This window comes from Phyllostomus hastatus, unplaced genomic scaffold (genome assembly GCF_019186645.2).
Source record: "Phyllostomus hastatus isolate PE091 unplaced genomic scaffold, TTU_PhHast_1.1 phas_scaffold_585, whole genome shotgun sequence".
Lineage (NCBI taxonomy): Eukaryota > Metazoa > Chordata > Mammalia > Chiroptera > Phyllostomidae > Phyllostomus > Phyllostomus hastatus.
In genome coordinates, this window is record NW_025334037.1 from 14,931,525 (window position 1) to 14,953,361 (window position 21,837).

Consider the following 21,837-nt stretch of genomic DNA (forward strand, 5'->3'; position numbering starts at 1 on the left):
TATTAATGTCTATATAGATAATATCAGTTATTTACAAATATTACAGAGAGAATACATTTCCCCATGTAGTGTTAAGAACTGTCACAGTCCTTTAAATTAATGCAGCACTCTGAGCAATAAATCAACCATAACTTTCTAACTCCTGTCTGTGAAAATAGCAGATACCATGTTTTCCTCTCAGTCTCATCTTCCTAGTATTTATGTTTACTTAACATGTAAAAAACACAATGCAAAAACCTTTTAATTTACAGTAACATCTGCACTGACAGATGAGTAACTGAACACAGTCTTGTATATAAAACTAGGTTCAAATAAAATGTATTTAGGGCTACAAGCATGACTACTGCTGTTATTGATAATGATTTAAGTTTTATTGACAAATAAAAAAGCAAGATTACATTTATATAAATATTTTGCTGATTCATAATTAGAATAGAGGTTTCTTATTTTTAAAATGATACTTTCATCTCCTCAAGTAATTTTAGGGAAAACCTAAACTTACATTGGAACTCTATATTCAATCAGAATATCTGTGCTACAGTCATACCAGTATCTTTTCTGTTATTGTACTTTAAGATAAAACCACTGACATGGGGTGCAAACTTTAGGAAAAGGAAAGGTTAGAGACAGAAATATTACCAAATGTGAGTTTCCAGATGGATAATGAGGAAATCTTGACTTTTCATTTAATGTCAGAAGTTTTATCAGTTCCATAAATAAGCCTTGCTGCCGGCACCCCCACCCTGCACGGCCCTCAGTGAGTGCACTTGCTGTTTTCCGGACCCAAAATAGGTACATGTTTTACTCCAAGTCAACAGACACGGAGTTCTAGACAAAGATTTCAAGTCAAATAACTATCCCAAAATCAAGTACTGACATTGGCCAACTATTAAAATTAACCAAATTTAAAAAGTTAGTTTCAACTTAAAAAGTAATAAAGGCTTATTAATATAAGAAAATAAAAACAGTCCATATAACAAACATATAACAGATTGTATCTAGGGATAGCTTTAATAATAAACGTAAAACATACATGTGAAAAAAACCTTAAAATTTTATTGAGGGATCTACAGGAAGATTTGCATATGGAGAGACAAATTATTCTAGAGAAGATTTGAAATGAAAAAGATGTGAAGGCAAAATTAATTTACACATTTTTTAAAAGACTGTATTTCCCTGGAATTGGATAAAAATTACTGAAAGATTTCTTGGTAAGGGACAGCCAAGAATATTGTAAAAACAAAGAATAACAGGGAAATTAGCACTGCTACATATTAAAAATTATAAATTATCAGTTATTTAAACAATGACTACTACCTCTAGGATAGACAAATAGGCAAAAGAATAGGGTAGAAACCCAATAAACAGAATTATATATGACTACTTAGTATATGTAAAACAAAAGATGCCATAAGGATGGATTGTAAATCTTTCATATAAGAATGACAGGCTCTTTGGAAAAAATTAGATTCTTGCCAGTTAAAAAGTTAAAAAACAAAAACAAAAACAAAACCCTGATAGATGAGAAGGCCTTTCCAATGATTCCAAAGCAAAACCCTGATAGATGAGAAGGCCTTTCCAATGATTCCAAAGGTAGAGGGAAAAAATGAAGCTATTTTACTGAATAAAAGTTTCAAAATGGAATTCTGAAACAAAGCGAAGAGTAAATGATAATCTTGAAGAACACTTGCAACATGCATCTTACAGGAAAGGGTTAATACCCTGATGCTCTCATTTAGTCCTGTGGCTCTAAATATCACCTAAATGCTAACAAGTCTCAAAGTTATATTTCGATTTAGACTGATCCCCTGAACTCCAAGTTCTTACATTCAACTGTTTACATAATGTCTCTACCTGGGTGTGTCTTAGACAAAATTAAAGCCCTTCAAAATGAACTCCTGATTATCTACCACCTCCTTATAAACTTGTTCCACTGAAGGCTTCCCTATCTCTTCTAAGATGACTTGATTCTTTAAGTTGCCAAGCTAAAAAATCTTAGAGTCATCCCTGACCTTTCTTTTTTCACATCCCAAATGCAATTTGTCACAAGAAATTCTGCTGGCTCTACCTTCAAAATGTATTAGAATCTGACCACCTGTCACCACTCCCACTGCTACCAGTCTGGTCTGAACCACCGCCATCTTTTACTGGGGTTATTGCCATGGTCTCCTAACTGCCCCTACCCTTGCCACACTACAATCTATTCTCAACACGGTAGCCAGAGGGATATTTTTAAAACACGATCTCCTCAGATCATGTTAAGGTCCCTGTTTTGTTCAGAGTAGAAGCCTAAGTTCTTATAACGACCCTCAAGGCTCTAAGAGGTCTTCCTTGCTTCTCTTGCTCCCTATGATCTCATCACTGTCTATTTCTCTTCTCTGTTATACCAGTTAGTTACATGTCTTGCCATTCCATGAATATGCAAAGCAAACACCCGTGTCAGAGATTTTACATGCTTATTCTTTCTGCCTGAAAATGACTCTTCTCCCAGATATGCACAGGGATAACTCTGTGAGCTCCTTCAAATTTTATCAGTGAAGCCTTCCCTGATTTTATTTATTTATTTTTAGAGAAAGGGGAAGGGAGGGAGACAGAAAGAAAGAGAAACATCAATGTGTGGCTCTCTCTCACGTGGCCCCTACTGGGGACCCGGCCCACAACCCAGGCATGTGCCCTGACTGGGAATTGAACTGAAGACCCTTTGGTTTGCAGCCCATGCTCAATCCACTAAGCCACACCAGTCAGGGCTGAAAAACAAATATTTATAAGTGGCCTCACTTTCTACCCACTCCCTGTTATTCACCTTTGACTCTACTTACAATGTATGCAACATAGATAGCTCACGGAGTATACAAGCTGCACTAAGCAAATAGTTAATCTATGAAATCATGTGAATAAAATATTAAAACAACAAACTAATAAGAAACAAAACAAAACCCACCTTCTGAAACATTTGAAAAGAAAATACACATTTATATAATGTAACATTTTAACTGTCTTTCCTTTTGAAAATACCATGAAAAGGAGTTAAGAGCCAAATAAATGTTTTGTTTTACTGTTGACAGGTATGGTCTGTGCAATTACATTGTAAGTGAAATATGGATTTTTAAATAATGAATAATGACTGTCATATAACAGGTGGTCAGTATTTCTCAATCTTGGTGTTAAAACCCTATTTCCTCTCCAACATCTTGAATACATTACATGGAAAGTATCAAGGCCCAAAGGTATGAAAAAATCTGGAAAAAAAATCTTAAGGTTTCTTTCCAAAGATCTCAACTAGGTCAGTTTTAATGCTTTATAAAATTTATACATATCCAACTTCACTGTCATTTTAATGTAAAAATATAATATTAGGGACTTAATAGAGACCTAGGTAATTCAGACAAGCCTCTCTACTAAACACAACTAAAATATCTGGAAAAAATATAAAAAAACACATGCTTGAAGGCACAGGAAAGTGAACAGAATTGTGAAGAATTACAGGCAAGTGTCAGGAGGTAGTTTGAGGCTGCCTCCCGGGGAGGCTGTTTGCTGATGCTGGAGGAGGTGGCTCAAATGCTTCAGAACATTGTTGAGCCCTCTGTGGGCCTGGGTGCTGCAACTAGGATGTAGCACCCACAGAGAGGAGTTGTTCTTAAACCCTCCTGCTTTGAGTTGGTACCCTGAACACCTGAACTCCAGAGGATAAATCAGGGGTAGGCAGGCCCTCTCAGAAGCAGAAGGTCAGTTTCAAATTATCTCAGTCTCTAACATTGAACTGAAGTGATGTGGGATTGCTAATGCTTCAGGAGCCTGGATAAAGCAACTGTAACCCTCAGAAGACGCAAAGTATTTCTATAAACAATTCTGCAAATACATGTTGGATAAATTAGCAGACATTAAACTATAAAATATCTGAAAAATATTTCCAGTGAGCGAAAAAACAATGAAAAGCAGGAGAAAGTAAAAGGCATACATATAAGACAATGAGCAGTTACTGTGCAATAAAACTGGAGACCCAGAAATAGAGGAGAAAGCAAAAGTGGCAGAAATACCGTATTTTGCCATGTATAATGTACTCCTGTGTATAATGCGCACCCACGTTTTTGGCCCAAACTTTCAGGAAAAAATCTTTCATTTTAGTTAGTTAGTTAATTAATTAATTAATATTTAGATACTTTTTGGTATTATCAAGGAATTTTAGCATTTATTTTTTTAACATATTGTGGTACAAGAAATTTTATGTGCCAAATAATCACAAAACACAAGAACAGATACAAGGTATTTCTGGTACTACCCAGGTATAACGCCCATCTTTATTTTCCCTCAAAAATTTGGGCAAAAAAGTGCACATTACATATGGCAAAATATGGTAATATTTGAATATATAATGGTTAAGAACTTTAGAAAACTAATGAAAGATTACCCACCCACAAATTCACAAAGTTCTATGAACCCAAGTACAAGAAGTAGAAATAAAATTACATAGGTACTACATAGCAAAACTACTAAAACTCTCCCCAAACAGAAAATATTTTAGGAAGCCAAAAGTCAGACTTCATTCAAGAAAGCAACACTTAGAATGAAAACTACTTCAACAGCAACAACAAAAGCCAGAAGATAATAATGTTGAAGGGCTAAAAAAACAAAACAAAACAAAACACTACATTGAAATTATATATTCAGCAAAAACAGTCTTCAAGAAAGAAACATAAAATAAATATATCTTCAGATACATAAAAACTAAGAAAATTCATTACTAGCACAACCACTGTAAAGGAAATGCAAAAGATTCTTTAGAGGAAATAAAAATTGTCTTGGATGAAGACATACAGATGCTAAAAATATATAGAACAAAAGTAGTAAATATGAATGAACATTGACTGTATAGACAATAAAAATATTCTATGGGCTTAATAAGTACAGACAAAGTACATTTTAACAATGGTATATATGTTGAAGAACGGTTGAAGAGTTTTATATGTTGAAGTATGTATGTTGAAGAAGCGTTTAAGAGTTTTAAGCTTCTAGCACTGAGAAGAGGGTAGAAGTAACAAAGTTACTCTGATAAACAGACTTTGATAAAGCAAGGATCTGTGTTAACCAAAGGGTAGTAACCAAAAGAATATAGAGTGTAGAGCTTCCAAGCTCACAGAGGTGAAAAAATGGGATATCAAAGAAAAGTGACATAGCTGTTATATTAATATTAAAGTTAAAAGTAAAAACCAAAATACTAGAAGGGTAATTTTACAATAAGATGTAAGAATTCTAATTCAGAAATACACAAATGTAATAACATAATATCCATAAAAGAAAGCAAAAGTTGGCAGAACTAAGCAGGGTACCGTGTGGTAGGCAGAACACCTTCTCCCCCTAACAGATGCTCACAGCCCAGCCCCTGAAACCTGTGAATATATTCCACTGCGTGGCAAAAATGGTTTTGCAGATGTAATTAACATGATAAGATTTTATCTTATTCTTTTAGTATAAAAGAAATCCTTTAATTTTTCAAGTGTTAAAAAAATAATTTTATACTTAAGCCTTGAAGATAAGCAGAGAATTTACCAGTTTACTGTTTTAACCCTAACTCAAGCACCCACTCTGTGTATAGCACTATTCTAGGTGCAATGAAAGGGATTCTTAACCTTAGAAACACGATTAGCATCACCTTTTACAGAATTCTAAAATAGGGAGATTACCCTAGATCAGCGATTTTCAACTGGTGTGCTGCAACAATTTTTAAAACATGCAATACCTGACTATTTAGTCAGGGGCACTGACCTCTTTTCCCTTAAACTGTCAAATAAAAAAATGACAACAGCCAGAACAACAATAGCTGTCCAGTGTGAATGAATCAAAATTAAACCTATTTTTTCGGTCAGATTGGCAGCAAATACATTTTTTGGTGCACTGCAGACTTATAGTAAGTAGTTTATGTGTGCCATGAGATGGAAACAGTTGAAAACTGCTGTCCTAGACTACCCAGTGGCCTCAATCTAATCATTAAGAGCACTTAAAGCAGAGAACTTTCCCTAACTGTAGGCAGTAAACGTGAAACAGAAGGAAAGGTCAGAGAGATTTAGAGTATGAAAATGGCTTGACCTGCCTTTGTTGGCTAGGAGATGAAGTGATGAAGAGGGTTATGTGCCAGGACAAATGAGTGACCTCCAGAAACTTATAATGACCCCTGGGCAACAGCCAACAAGAAAACACGGATCTCAGCCAAATAGCCACATAGAACTGAAGTGTGCTAACTACCAGAATGAGCTTAGAAGCACATTCTCCCCTAAAACTTCCAAATAAGAAACTCAGTGGGCTTACACCTCACACCTCGCTTTTGGCCTTGTGAACCTCTTAGCAGATTAACCAATTGAAACTGCTGGGCTTCTGGCCTATAGAACTCTTGGAGATAAAGTTGATATATTTATGTTAATTTGTTAGGGCAGCAATAAAAAACATATAAAATACAAAAGTCCACAGTAATAGAGGGAATTTTTAATAGGTCTCTTCATTATATGTTAGAACATAAATTAAAACATAAGTTAGTAAGAATAAGATTTGAAGAACACAACCAATTTGAACTGACATATAGAATATTGTAACTAAAACCTACAAAACATATATTCCTTAAAAGCGTACTTGGAACATTTACATAAGCTAACTATATGGTGGGCATAAAGTTAGTATCTACAAACTTCAAAGGATTAAAACCACATGAAGTAATTTCTCTAAATACAATTCAATTAAGCTATAAATCTATAACCCCCAAATAGGCTGGAACATAGACTGTAACATAAAGCTAGTAAAAGTAGATAATGAAAGATAAAGAAAGGAAGTAATGAAAGTAAAAGCAGATAAAATGAAACAGAAAACAAAATCTACAATAAAACAGAAAACAAGCATTCAAGAGAAAAAACCAACAAAGCAAATATTTGAGGTGCAGTTCTGACAGGAAAGGATAATACTAAAATAAATAAAATCAAATACACAAATCTACAGAGGTGTGCCTCACCCCCTCTTAAAATCTATTACCATAATACCAGTGATAGGAAAAGGTAACAGTTGCCAACAGGAGAAACACGGTACCAGTGATAGGAAAAGGTAACAGTTGCCAACAGGAGAAACACGGTAACATTTGGAAGTTGAAAAGCAGATGGATCAGATCAATGGGAAATGCAGAAAACAAAAATCAAGACCCCAGTTGTTATTTATATGAAAACTGCTTTTGCCAAATCTGTAAACTCAGAAAAAAAGACTGGGGAATAGCCTACGAGGTGATTATAAACAATAATCAACAGACCAACTACTCAACAGATTTACTCTGGTGTTATATTATGGGCTAAGACTCTCTAAACAAAGTGGCAACCTCCCTAGTATCAGCGTTGGAATCAGAAGTAAAGTAGGGCCCTGGGAAGATCCAGACTCCCAGAAAGAAAGAAGTTTGGAGGAGAGAGTGGAGCATGACGGCAGTTGAAACTACAAGCAAAACACTAAGGCACTCCTAACAAATAAATAAACAAGAAAACAAACAAACAAAATGCCACTAACTGCAATAAGCATAAGACACATCAGACAAGATGAAACAACCTCACTAGTCACCTGAGAGTTGCAAATTTAAAAAAAGAACAGGCAATAGTCTAGTGTTGCTGTTATTATTCTGGGTTGAGGTAAAGATAAAACATGCACACGTTTGGTACAGGAAAATTCTGAGACTTTGACGGATTACTTCTTTTTTAAAAAAAGTAGTTGTCCTCTGACTCAGCAAATCAGCTTTTAGGAACCAGGTACACACTCACAAAGCTGAATATACAGGCATGCTCTCCGATGCACCATTCACCAAAGGAACACGGATTGAGAAAATTATGGTACCTCTATTCTCTGGATGGTCCCAACTGTTAAAGAATATGAGGTAGATTCTTCATGCATGTATCCTAATTTATGTGTGAGCACTCACATGAAACCTAACAAAAAGCTAGAAAGTTAGATGATCTAATACAAATTCATATTCTCTTTCTGCAAACATAACCAAACAATTAACAGCATTTATCTCTGAGACAGGACACAAGATTGAGGTTCTGGGGAAAGTCAAAGAGGGCATTCTACTTCTATATGTACTTCTATGTTGTCTGAATTTTTTTAAACCAAGAGTAGATGTTCTGCAATTAAAATGTTCCATGCACACTTATGAGATGAGATATACAGTGAGCTGTCAATAGAAAAACAGTAAATTCTTCACTGTTAGATCTTAAGAATAGCTTATTATGTATTAAAAATTGTGACATTCTTAATTATAATCTTCAGTCCTTAATAGATGTTAAGTTTTAAAGAAGTAAAATTATTCATCAAAAATGGGTAAAATAGCTTAAAGGTTTTATTGTTAGAGATATTTAGGACATCAAGCATACTTGTTCTTAGACCTGTGAAAGATACTGGTTAACTGAAACTATTCTGAAACTAATTTCCCCATTAATTCTCACAAAATAACCAAACCTATTTAAAAAATTAACTGTTAACGTAGACTGACATATAAAGGAGGCTGCCAGAGTCTAGAAAAGTTATTATTTACTTAATGAAATAAAAGCCGTACTTACAAGCAGCAGTCTGAACTGGCGCGAGCTGCGGAAAGGCCATGAGCAGAGAAACCCCGGGCAGAGAGTTCTGCTTGGTATGTTCAGTAGTTTGGTCAGCCCAAACCACCACTTTTTTCCTCTCCACCAAATGTTCAATTTCTTTGAAGTCAGACTCAAAAGCAGCATTTGACAGGCCAGCTTCCTTTAATGCACAATACTGTTTTCTCAGGGTTGGAAGTAAAGCATTCAATACCCTAAATAGAGAAGTCGACCAAAAAGGAGAGATAAACACTAAATTTGAAATACATTATTATAATTCTATGTAACATACAAAATATTAGATCATCCAAATAATTCCCTGTATATACATTCCTTTTAGAATATTTCAATCAACTACATCAACATATTCTTAATACATTAGTGTAAACTGGAAAGCACCTTGGGTAGGAATCACGAGCACCGGGCTGTACTCTCAGCTAGTCTTCCCTTGCTTCCATATGACCATCGATAAGGCAAACTGAGAGGTTTCTCCTCAATTACATGGCAACCAATTAGACAGCCAATACTTACAGCAGGAGACTGTTTAGGGAACTGAATGAGTTAAATACGTATAAATGCTTTTTGTGAAGCATAGTGTAATTTTCAAACCAAATATATTGTTGTTGTTACTAAATACTACAAAATTAAAATAAATTTATACACTATATCAAATGATGAGACTCATTTTAGGCATATAATGATAAAAAAACCCACAAAGAAGTACAATTCATTTTTCCTTTCAGTTAGCTATTCATGAGCAAAACAATGGCCTTCAAAGCTATTCCAAGAGGGTTCAAGAAGAAGGGTTGTGGACAAAAATGGAGGGTATGGGGGAATCAATGGGACACTGATTCTTGGCTCTGACTCAAAATCTTCCCAACAGTTGTTAATCAGAGCGGTATGTGTTAGATCTCCATGTAACTGTTCACGGAAGAAATGCCACAGCTAAATAGCTATAAATTTATCCACTTGATCAATGGTTCCTAACTTTTAAATCAAGAAAGATGTCGTCAAACAACATGAGTAATCTTGAAATGATTCAGTCCTGATGATCCAGTTCACCTGTCACATCTAAGAGAACAGACTGTTTGAAGTATAAATAGGTCACTGGGAAAAGAATAGGCATTAATTTTAACAAAAGGAAATAATTGCTTAAATATTTAGATAGTAGTATAAATAAATAATCTGTGACACCTTCATTTTGGTGAGGATGGAGAGTACTTTAGTCATTAATTAGAAAGTCAATAAAAACTGAAAACCTACACTAACTAGGTGCTATGCAGGGAAGAGTTAACTGCTATCCTTAGAAAGATTTGCTAGCAATGTTGGCCTTTGGCTGGTACCTTGAACCTTGGATTTTGACAGCAGTCTCATTATTTTCTGAATTGATAAAGAGTGTCTCACTGTGCTTGAACTGTTTATATAAACAATGTGGGTTATCCTTAAGAGTTGCTTTCCTTTCGGAAAGTCTGTTTTGGGTACATGCTAGGCAGAGGGTGAATGAATACATGACCAACTACCAATAAAAACCCTGTGCCCTAAGTATTTATCTAATGAGATCCCAAAAGAAGACAACATTTCACATGTGTTGTCACAACTTTTGCTGGAGGACTTATACATCCTGTGTGGGTCCACTGAAATATGACATTTGAAAGCTTACATTGGTTTTCTTTGGATGTTGCCCCATTCTCCTTTTCCTTTTGCTGATTTTGTTTTGCACACTTTTGCTTTAATACATCATAACTAAGAGTAAAACTATACAATGGGTCCTGTGAATCATTCTAGTAAAGCTAGTAAATCTGGAGGTAGTCACAGGGAATGACGACATGTTATATATGTATGCATGTACACATGTTTGTATGAATCTATTTATGCATTCATTCATTCATTATTTTTTTGATTCGTGTACATATTGTGAAATGATCACCACAGTAAGTCTAGTTAACATCCATTACCACAAGTAGTTACAGAATTTTTTCCCCTTGGGATGAGAGCTTTTAAGATTTCTTTTAGCAACTTTCAAATATGGAATACACTACTATTAACTAAGGTCATCATTCTGTATATTATACCCCCATGACTTACTTATTTCATAATTGGAAGTTTGTACCTTTCCACTGCCTTCCCTTATTTCAACCATGCCCCCCTCCTCAGCCCCTGGCAATCAGAATCTGTACTCTTCATCAATGAGTTTCTTTTTTTCAAGATCCCACATGTAAGTAAGAACATGTTATTTGTCTTTTAATGTCTGACTTATTACTTAGAGTAACACCCCCAAGGTCCATGCATATTTTTGTAAATGGCAAGATTTCATTCCTTTTTATGGCTGAATAATATTCCACACACTTTTTCCTTATCCACTCATCCATTGATGGATACTTAGGTTGTTTCCACATCCTGGCTATTGTATTATGCAGCAATAAACATGGGGTGTACATATATTTTTTCAAGTGTTTTTATTTTTTTCAGAAGTGAAATTGCTGGATTATATGGTAATTTTATTTTTAAGTTTTTGAACAACCTCCATATTTTCAATAGTGGTTTACCAATTTACATTCCCACCAACAGTGCACAAGGGATCCCTTTTCTCTACATCCTTGACGGCACTTGTTTACTACCCATGTTTTCTTCTAATTTTGTTTCAGGTCTTATGTTGATGACTTTAATCCATTTTGAGTTGTTTTGTGTGTGTGGTATGTTTTATTCTTATATGAGCAGCTGTCGTCCACTTTTCCCAACACCATTTATTGAAGAGACTTTCCTTTTCCCATTGTATATTCTCAGCTTCTTTGTCATAAATTAGTTGACCATATATGCCTGGGTTCATTTCTGGGCTCTCTATTCGGTTCCACTGATCTACGTGCCTGTGTTTGTGCCAGTACCACACTGTTTTATTATAGCTTTGTTACATAGTTTTAAATAAGGGACCATAATGCTTCCAATTTAGCTCTTTCTAAAGATTGCTTTGGTTATTCAGGGTTTTTGGAGGTTTCACACACATTTTAGAACTGTTTTTCTATTTCTGTGAAAAAACAGTAAGATTTTGGTCGGAATTGCATTGAATCTATAGATTGGTTTGGGTAGTGAGGACATTTTATCAGTATTAATTCTTCTAATCTATGAGCACAGGATATTTTTCAATTTATTTGTATTTTCTTCAATTTCTTTCATTAATTAATGCCTTATAGTTTCAGTACACAGGTCTTTTACTTGCTTAATTAAATTTGTTTCTAGGTGTTCTATTAATGCAATTGTAAATAAAATTATCTTAATTTATTTTTCTGACAGATTATTCCTAGTCTATAGAAACACAAATCCAAATGATCTCTGTATATTAATTTTGTACCCTGCAACCTTAGTAAGTTTCCAACAGTTTTGGGGGAGTCTGGGGTTTTCCATATATGTTATCTGCATATAATGCATTTTACTTCTTCCTTTCCAATTTGGAGGTATTTCCTTTTTCTTGTCTAATTGCTGTGGGTAGGCCTTCCAATACTATGTTCAATAAAAGAGGTGGTAGTGAGCATCCCTAACTTGTTCTTGTTCTTAAAGGAAAAGCTTTCAGCTTTTCACTATTAAGGATAGTATCACCTATGGGCTTGTCATATATGATATGGCCTTTATTACGTTAAGGTGTGTTCACACTACATCTACTTTGCTGAAAATTTTTATCAAAATGGATGTTGAATTTTGTCAAATACTTTTGTGATTTTTATCCTTCATTTTATTAATGTGATATGCCACACTAAATGATTTAAGTATGTTGAACCATCCTTGCATCCCTGGGATAAACCCCAGCTGATCAGTGTATGATCTTTTTAAAGTATTGTTGAATTAGGTTTCCTAATATTTTGCTGGAAATTTTTACATCAATGTTCATCAGGGATACTGGTCTATAATTTTGTTTCCCTATGTTGTCCTTTTCTGGTTTTGCCAACAGAGTAATGCTGGTCTCATAAAATAGACTCTTTAATTTTTTGGAAAAATTTGAGAAAAATTAGTATTCTCTGAATGTTTGATAGAAATCACCAGTGAGGCCGTCTGGTTGGGGACTTTTCTTTGTAGGGAGGTTTCAATTAGTGATTCAATCCCCTTACTAGTAATTGGTCTGCCCAGGTTGTCTGTTTCTTAATGACTCATTCTTGGTAGGCTGTATGTTTCTAGATAGTTCTTCTAGGTTGTCCAGTTTGTGGGTGTATAATTGTTCACAGTAGTCTCTTAAGACACTTTGTATTTCTGTGGTGAGTTGTAATGTCAACTCTTTCATTTCTGGTTTTACATAATTAGGACTTCTCTTTTCTTTTTTCTTGGTGAGTCTAGCTAAAGGTCCATCAATTTTGTTTTTCTTTTTAAAAGTACAACTCTTGGTTTCATTGACTCATTCTATTTTTTTTTTTTTTTTTAGTCTACTTCACTTATTTCCGCTCTGATCTTTGTTATTTCCTTCTTTCTAACACTGGGATTTGTGTGTTATTTTTCTAGTTTCTTGAGATTCAAAGTTAGGTTGTTTATTTGATTTTTCTTCTTGAAGTAGACATTTATTGCTATGAAATTCCCACCTAGAAATGCTTATGCTGCATCCCATAAATTTTGGTATGTTGTATTTTCATTTTCATTTGTCTCAAGGCATTATTTTTATTTCACTTTTTTTATTGTTGTTCAATTACAGTTGTCCCATATTTACCTCCATTGCTCTCCCCTGTCCCCCAACCCCTGCTCCCAGTCAATTCACACCCCATTGTCTGTGCCCATTGGCTCCTTGACTTGCCCCTTCCCCTTTTCTCCTCCTTCATCCCCCTGCTCCTTCCCCCTCTGGTCACTGTCAGTCTGTTCTTTATTTCTAAGTCTCTGGTTCTATTTTTCTCATTTGTTTGTTTTATCGATTAGGTTCCACTTATAGGTGAGATCTTATGGTACTTGTCTTTCACCACCTGGCTTATTTCATGTGGCATAATAATCTCCAGTTCCATCCATGCTGTCTCAAAGGGTGGGAGTCCCTTGTTTTCTGCTGCAAAGTATTCTATTGTGTACATGAACCAGTTTTTCAATCCACTCATTTACTGATGGGCACTTAGGTTGCTTCCAGCACTTGGTTATTGTTATTTCACTTCTGATTTCTTCCTTGATCCACATATTTTAAGTTCCACATATTCATAAATATTTTTATTTGTACTTTCATATTACTGTGGTCAGAAAGGTATTTGATCTGATTTCAATCTTCTTAAACTTGTTAAGTCTTGGTCTGTGGGATAACATATGATGTATCCTGGGAAATTTTCCATTTTCACTTGAGAAGAATGTGTATTATGTTGCTTTTAGATGAAATGTTCTGTATATGTCGGTTAAGTCCATCTGATCTAATGTGTCAGTTAAGGCCGATGTTTCCTTATTGATTTTCTGTCTGGATAATCTATCCACTGATATAAGTGGGGTATTAAAGTCTCCTACTATAATTGTATTGCTGTCTATTTTCCCCTTTAGGTATGCTAATATTTGCTTTATGTATTTAGGTGCTCCTATGTTGGGGGCATAATATTTACAAATAGTATAACCTCTGGCTGGATTAACACCTTATTACATAATGCCATTCTCTGACTCTTAATATAGGCTTTATTTTAAAGTCATTTTACATTCTTCTTTAGCTTTCCCCCCTCTGGAAAATTATCTCTCCTCTTATTCTGGATGATAACTTCCCTGGGTAAAGTACTCTTGGTTGAAATTTTTTTTCCTGTTAGTACTTTATTAAATCAGCTTTTGCCTCTACTCTATAATGTCCTGCTAAGATAATTCATCACTTCCATTATTTTATGCCATTTAATCCTTTCAAATTCCTTATAAATACTATAATCTGTTTTAACTAGAAGAAAACCAAGGCTTAGTGTGGTTAATTTATGCCAGGTTATATTGCTAATTTAAACTAGTATAAGACCAAATCCAAAACTCACACTCTTTCTGTTATGATGTACTACCCCTGTTTGTAATTCTTTGGTTCACCACATTTTTAAATAAGAGAAATCTTTTTTTTCCACTTTGAGACAAAAAGGATCTAGAATGTATTTATCTTTGTCTTAAATAGCAAATATTGTACAGTTAAAATAAACTAATGTTTCTTTTATAACTTTAGCTCCTGCAAGTGGTTTAAGTGCTAGTTATTAAGTATTCACTGTCTGCTTAAGGTGTAGATATGGACAGTATGGGAGACTAGGCTGAGCTTGCATTCACAGGATCCGTCAGGTTTCTCCTTTCCCTTTTTTTCTTTCAAAAAATAATTAACTTATTATGATTTCCTTTAATTAGAAAGGATGTAAAATTAATTACCAGTTATTTGAGGACACTACTAGAATGCCAGTAGAATTTTAGATCAGCAGAAAGCTCTAAGAGAAATAAATTTCCCATTTTTCCAGAGCATGACAGTGACACTTAAGGAGTTGATCAACATATCTGAGGTAACAAAAATAAAGACTGTTGTACATTTTTGCTATTATGTTACTACAGATTCACATGATGTTACTGCTGAGCTAGTAGAGAGCATGACATAAAAACTGGACACTTGATACAAAGTGTATACATTTTTAGTAATTCATTTTAATGATAGCATGATATTATTCTGGATGTAAATGCTTAAAAACTGCCTACTTAAATATTTAGTTGGTATTAATAGTAAGTGCTTCTAAGACAGGAAATGAGAGCTCAAAGACAGGTAGAGACAGATTCCTTTTCATAATATAGGTATCTTTGGGATTTTGCATGACATGGCATATGTTACATAAAACAATCAATTCAAAAAATGCTTTTCAAACCATAAAGCATTATAAAAAGTTAGTTGGAGAAGAATCACATCTTTAATTTCCTCAATGTTCTCAAACTCGTTATGCTTTCTGATACTGGCAGACACTTAAAAATAATGTATCCCATACCATATAAAACTTGGAAAAGTGAACTTCCGTGCTTAAGGTTCCTAAGATTTACAGGGTTAAAATTTGTAGAAAAGGTAAATACATGTACTTACGCCTCAGTTTGCCTGTGTTGCTGTTCTTGAAGAGAAGCTAGATCCATCATATGTTTAATTTGTGTTTTCAAATCTTTGTTCTGGAGGTACAAATGGTGACAATGAAGATCTTTATTGAGTTCCTACGGAAAACAATGTAAACTATATGTCAGATTCCTTTGAGAATGTACAAATTAAATCAATTTTAATAAAACTTATTTTATATTGGTGTCAACAGATGTAATTTTTTTACTTATGCAACGATGTGCTTGGAAGTAGTTTGAAAAATGAGTGTTCTGGTATAGGCATCTATAACTTACAAGTAAGATGAGTTTTAAGTTTCCTCAAAAACAGGTCAGAAACTCATGACAAATTTTATTATGGCGACAGTTTCTTAGTCTATCCAATTTGTTCATATTGTGAAAATACATGAATATGATCAGTTTTTGCTTAAATGGCACTTCTTTATGGAGGCCTTCCTTGAGCATTATATGTGACGATGGATACTCTTCATCCCTATTGGTCTCTGTCATAGTATTGACCAGTAACTGTTTATATTGTTTTCCACCTGCACTGGACTTATGGTTCAATGCCAGACCAGGGACTGTGTCAAACCACTTCAGTGTTACTGCCCCCAGTTTACAATGCTTGGATTTGCATATAAGTTTCTTGCTTAAAATCAATCTTGGTATAAGGTTCATCCTACAGCAGAAGTATAAAAAAGTCTTTTGTAGACCCCCGTTTTCCAAAGCCTCATGGGTGTAGGCTCGAGTGCTACCTAATCAGCCACCTAAAGCACAGGTGTCAAATACAAGGCCCGCAGGCTGAATCCAGCCCGGCACTTTGTTTCTACCTGGTGGCAACACTGAGTTGTTGCTTAACTATTAAGGAGCAGTTACATTTACACAGTCCTAAAATTATATTCAGCCCTTTAAATGCAACCACAAGGCTGATGTGGCCCCTGGTGAAAATGAGTTTGACACTCCTGTCCTAAAGTTACTTATTTTTCCTCAAACTTACTAAAACTTGAGTATGAAAAGTGTCAGCTAACTGGTTACACTGAAACACTGATAATGATGCAACAGCATTCTCAAAATCTTTAATTGGGAAAATTTCAGTCAATATAATGAAAGAAAGTGAGAGGCTGCAACAACAGTTCCATAAAGCAAGGGATCTGTGCCTGGGAACACCCTCCTGCGGACAAGTCCCAAGTCCATTTTGGCTTTTCAATATTCCTCCCAACCTGCAGTTGGCCATTAATTCTCTAAAAGCTTAAAAGTCCCCCCACCTGTTTTTAATATTTCTATGCTCAGTGATAGGCACCATGACAGGAAAGCAGTGCCAATCTGTGTGCCCTAGATATATTAAAGCTGGGGCTTATTCATATGACTCATAATTGTGTTTCAAGAAATACAGTAAGTATTTTAGAGAAAACTCTCTTTAGGAATCAGTATGATACAGTTAGAATGCTGGCCTATGTCTGGTGATTTTTAGATAGTCTCAGCCATACACTAATGCAACCTTAAGCCAAAAATAAGGTCTTTATGGAGATTATTTGACCAAAATTAAGTGCTTGACTAGATGATCTCTTTAGTGTTTTCCAGTTAGAAAATTCAATAATCCTAATAGTGTACTTATTGCCAAATACTCCATCTTTTGTCTTAAAGAAAGAAAAAAATCCCTTCTATATATGCTTCTTCTGTTAATCTTATTCCTTCATTGTTCTGAATGACTCTTCTTTTAAAAAGGCAAGCCTTGAATGTATAGTAGTCAATAATGGGCCTTGGCCAGCTTGTCATCTTTGAAAAAACAAGTTTACAATTTGAGTCTTTCCTTGTCTTGCTATACTAATGATTAAAAGAGCAGGGCCTATTCTGAGAACTACAAGTAGGTTAGTAATGGCTGAAGTGAAAAATATAATGAGGTGATATATAAAACTTGAGAGGTATTCAGGTGTCATGCTAGGCCTGGGAGATCATAATAGAGAGATTATATTAGGGAGAAAGCACTGAACAGTGATATGATCAGAGTTACATTTTAGAAAGCTCATTTTAGTTGCAGTAGAGAGAATGAATTGCAGTGCAATATGAATGAAGGCAGAAAGACCAAATGTAGCAGTCCACTCATGGAAGTGGGGAGGGGGCTGATTTTGGGTAGTGGTAGTGGGAGAGAGAGAGAAGTGGACAGATTTGAGAGATTAAAAAGCAGATAATGCAGGAGGGTACAGAAAAAAAAGAGCACCCATTCGAAAGTCACAGTACTAGGTCTGAGTCCAGAGTTGTATGACTATGGTAACTCCTTTTACAGAGTTATATGTCGGTTTTCTTACATATAAAATAATGTCTTTTAAATAGACAATTACTTTAGCTATAAAAACAGCCACAAGAAAAAGAATTTAAGAGTGGGATTGGGGTGTCAAAAATGGAAACAGTTCAATTTTTTTCAAATTATAATCATGCGTTAAAACAAAATACCTGAATCAGATATGGAAAAGTTCTGTTTAAGAGAGTTATAGCAAACAGAATGATTAAAAAAATTCAATTTGACTATATTAAAAATTAAGTTTATTGAAAATAACCCAAACAATAGTAACTCAAAAAACACTACTAAGTAGACTAAGACAAAAACAAATTAGCAATAGTAATAATGCTAAAAGGAACACTAGGCCATTTTTAAAATTAGGAACTTATGATAAATATGGGAAAGCAAAGGCAAACTAAAACTAGTTAACTTATACAATTGTTTATTTTCCTCTTACAAGTGCTTAAGCATTTCTCTAGTTGAGGCTGAGTCATGAATTAGAATGTTGATTATACAAACATATTAAGTTATAATATGAGAATAATATAAATTAAGTAAAGCTATTATAAAACACTCTAGTAATAATATTTAAAAACTATATAATGACTGTACTAATGCCACTTTAACTGTAGACCTAAAAATCGTTAAGATGGTAAATTTTGTTATATTTTACTACATGCAAAAAATTTTTTAGAACCATGAAAAGGTTTTGCTCACTAGAAGTGCTAACTGTTCTATTAGAACATCAGAACCACAAATAAATAAAACTAAAGAATCTAGTATTTATTTTAGAATACGGCAAAAAATTTAGCTCTACCAAAATGCTTATAATTTGATGTCATTTAGACAATGATTGCCTTGAAAATAAGACTGTTTTAGATAGATATGGTGTCTAACAAATAAGTGAAACTTACTATAAATAAATAAAACAAAACAAAAGCTACTATAAACATTCAACATCTGTTAACTTTTCAAGATAATCAGCTCTTGTACACTGAATCAGAAACACTCACTTGGCCAGGAATATCAGCTGTTTTCTCTGCAAACCGTTCATCCAGAACACGGCTAGGACACTCTGATGTAGGCTAGCGGCGTTCTGTGATGAGCCTCTGCAGTTTTAGATGCCTCACACCTGGCACGGAATTTCAACAGTTCCATTTTCTAACCTAGATAATCTCTATTATAGTTTATTGATTAACCATTGTCTTTTTTTTTTTTTGCTTACTCCTTTTGGCTCATACAAATATGTCTATTGTATCACCTTAAGATGAGTACAGCGTTTTTAAAAAATGTGCTTTTGTTCTTCTAGAGTAAATATTATGAATGTTATATCAAAGAAAAAGTGACTTTTATAAAAAGGTAAAGTTGTATGAATGTGACCTCCCCAGTCTACCATCTGAGAGAAGATCAATTTTGCTAGTCTCAAAGGCATCTATGACCCCAAAAGTCAGAATTTCTATTTTGGAGGAAAAATGGAAAATGGATTTTATAATGCAGCCAACTCTGTTGTGATCCTTCAGTGTGCCTTTATTTGGCTATTGATTTCTATGTTATTGTTACTTAGAATAAACTATTATTTATTAACCATCTATTATGTGTTAAGTGGTACTAGGTCTTTGCATATAGTATTTTGCTTAATTTCATAATACCTTATATACATTTTAAAGATGAGAAATTAAGACAACAAAGTTAAACAACTTGTTCACATAATTAGTATTAAAGCCAGTATTCAACACAACTACAAGTACCAGAATTAATACTCCAACTCTAAAGTCTATCCTCTTTCCAATATTTATATTCTCTCTGTAAGGAATATTCTCAAGTGCTGTATCAATTAAATTATATTATAAAATCTCATTAAAGTATACTTTGCACAACATTTAATTCCTAATCCACTGAACTGACTAGCTGGTATGCTTTCAGCAGGACATTTTGAAGACTTCTAGAATTACTGAGTTATAGATTGTTGGCTGGCCCTAGATGAATCTTCACACTAAGAAACTATTTAGTTTCTATTTGTCTTTGGCTTTCTTCTTAAGAAACACAGTATCTGTTGCTTGCGGATCCTTTCAATGTCATCATTAACTACTCTTGCTAGTCTCCTCTCCCTCCACTTTGAGCTTTAATGCTAAAAAAAAACCAACCAAACAAAAGCCATTTACAACTATTGCTATGTAGTCAGGGGATTCATTTTCCTGGTTATGATGAATTGGCTAATATCTTTGAACTGTTATAAAAAAATTGATATCTTTGAACATTAATGATCACTAGCTTCATCCATTTGTTACTGAATATTTTATGCTGCATTTCACTGTATTCATTTTCAGTCTAGTGCTTTTTTAGAAATATGAAGATTGTAGGATTACAATTAGCTGATACAGTGTATATAATTTCAGAAGAGAAACATCAGGGTACAGTTGCTCTTCCTTTAAAAAAAGTATAAGTTGTTCTTTTAAAGTATTAGGTAGTTGAATCAAAATTAGTTAACTTTGTTTGTTGGCTGCTTATTCCATATTTATTCATCCCTTCTTCTTTATTAAGAGAACTCTAATTTTGGTTTTGGAAATAATGTGTCCAGCAAAAACATTCACCTTTCCAGATACCCTTGTAGTTAGGAATAGCTATATGACAATTCTAGCTATTAAAATATGTCTGCTAGAAATTATTGAAAAAGATCTTATTCTCATAATATAAATATCCCTCATGCTCTCTTTCTTCCCCTGGGCTAAATCTGAACTTGAGACTACAGAAGGAATACTGATATTACAACTAATAAATGACAAGTATGACGACGACAGTGATAACTTACTGTTCATCAGAATGGTATATTAGGGCACTATATAGGAGGCACTATATTAAGAAGGAACCACATATTCTGCCCTGGCCAGGTGGCTCAGTTGGAGTATCATCCTGTGCACCAAAACACTGTAGGTTCGATTCCTGGTCAGGGCACATATGTAGGTTGTGGGTTCGATGCTGGCCCCCTCAGTGGGAATGTGTACGGAAGGCAACAGATCAATATCTCTCTCTCACATTGATATTTCTCTCTCTCTCTCTGAAATCAGTAAACATATCCTTGGGTGAAGATTAAAAAAACAAATGAATTGCACACTCCCAAGACTTACTGTTAAGGGAGCAAAATACACCTCTAACTTTAAGACACTAACGTCAGATTTTTTGTAAACATGTGTTCAGATTGCTGAACAGTTTAACCTGATTCTTCCATTAACCATTATTACCCATCCTACTTTTTATAAATATAACCTTTTACCACTCCAGCTGAAACATCTTCAGTTTAGTACATATACACACATGCATACAGCTTTCAAATCCGCTTTCTTTAGCCATAATATCAGCAATGGTCACCACCATTCTTTTTGCACAAAATATCAAGTACTAAAACAGACTAAAATTACCTACATGATTATTCCTCAAGTACAGTTTGAAATAAAATTATTTTATTCTAAATCAAGAGCTACCTCATAAAAGAATGCAACTGTTTACGAAAAACAACAATTACAAGTAACTTTACTCTTCTAAAAGTACAAAAAGGCAAATTTAGTTGGCAATTAGCAAGGCAGAAGGTATATTCAGTTAAAAACAGTAAAATTAGTCAATTAAATCTCAGAGAAATGGAGCAATAATTGTCTTCTGAAAGATATTTACTCAAGAACAAAGATGATGAGTTCAAAGAGCTCAGTTCTTACAAGATAAAGTTTGTTTTATTGTGCTTTGCAGATTTTGCATTTTCATCAACTTCAAGGCAATACTCTCCCACCAGCAAAAAGATTATGACTAAGATGATGGCTAGCATTTTTTTTAGCAATAAAGTACTTTTAAATGAAGGGATAAACATTTTTTGGATATAATGCTATTGCACACAACAGAGTACAGTATAGTGTTAACATAATTTTTATACGCATTGGGAAAAATTTGTGACTTCTTTATTGCAATATT

The 21,837-nt window shown here is 34.2% G+C and overlaps 1 protein-coding gene across 1 annotated transcript in view; it reads right to left on the bottom strand.

The window, feature by feature from the left end:
- KIF18A (kinesin family member 18A) overlaps positions 1 to 21,837 on the bottom strand; it is a 76,286-nt gene that overhangs the window by 22,701 nt on the left and 31,748 nt on the right. The window contains exons 12-13 of the mRNA XM_045825468.1: positions 15,601 to 15,722; positions 8,574 to 8,806 (exon numbers count right to left, since the gene is read on the bottom strand). Coding sequence (XP_045681424.1) covers positions 8,574 to 8,806; positions 15,601 to 15,722 — 355 coding nt within the window. The remainder of the gene's footprint in view (positions 1 to 8,573; positions 8,807 to 15,600; positions 15,723 to 21,837) is intronic.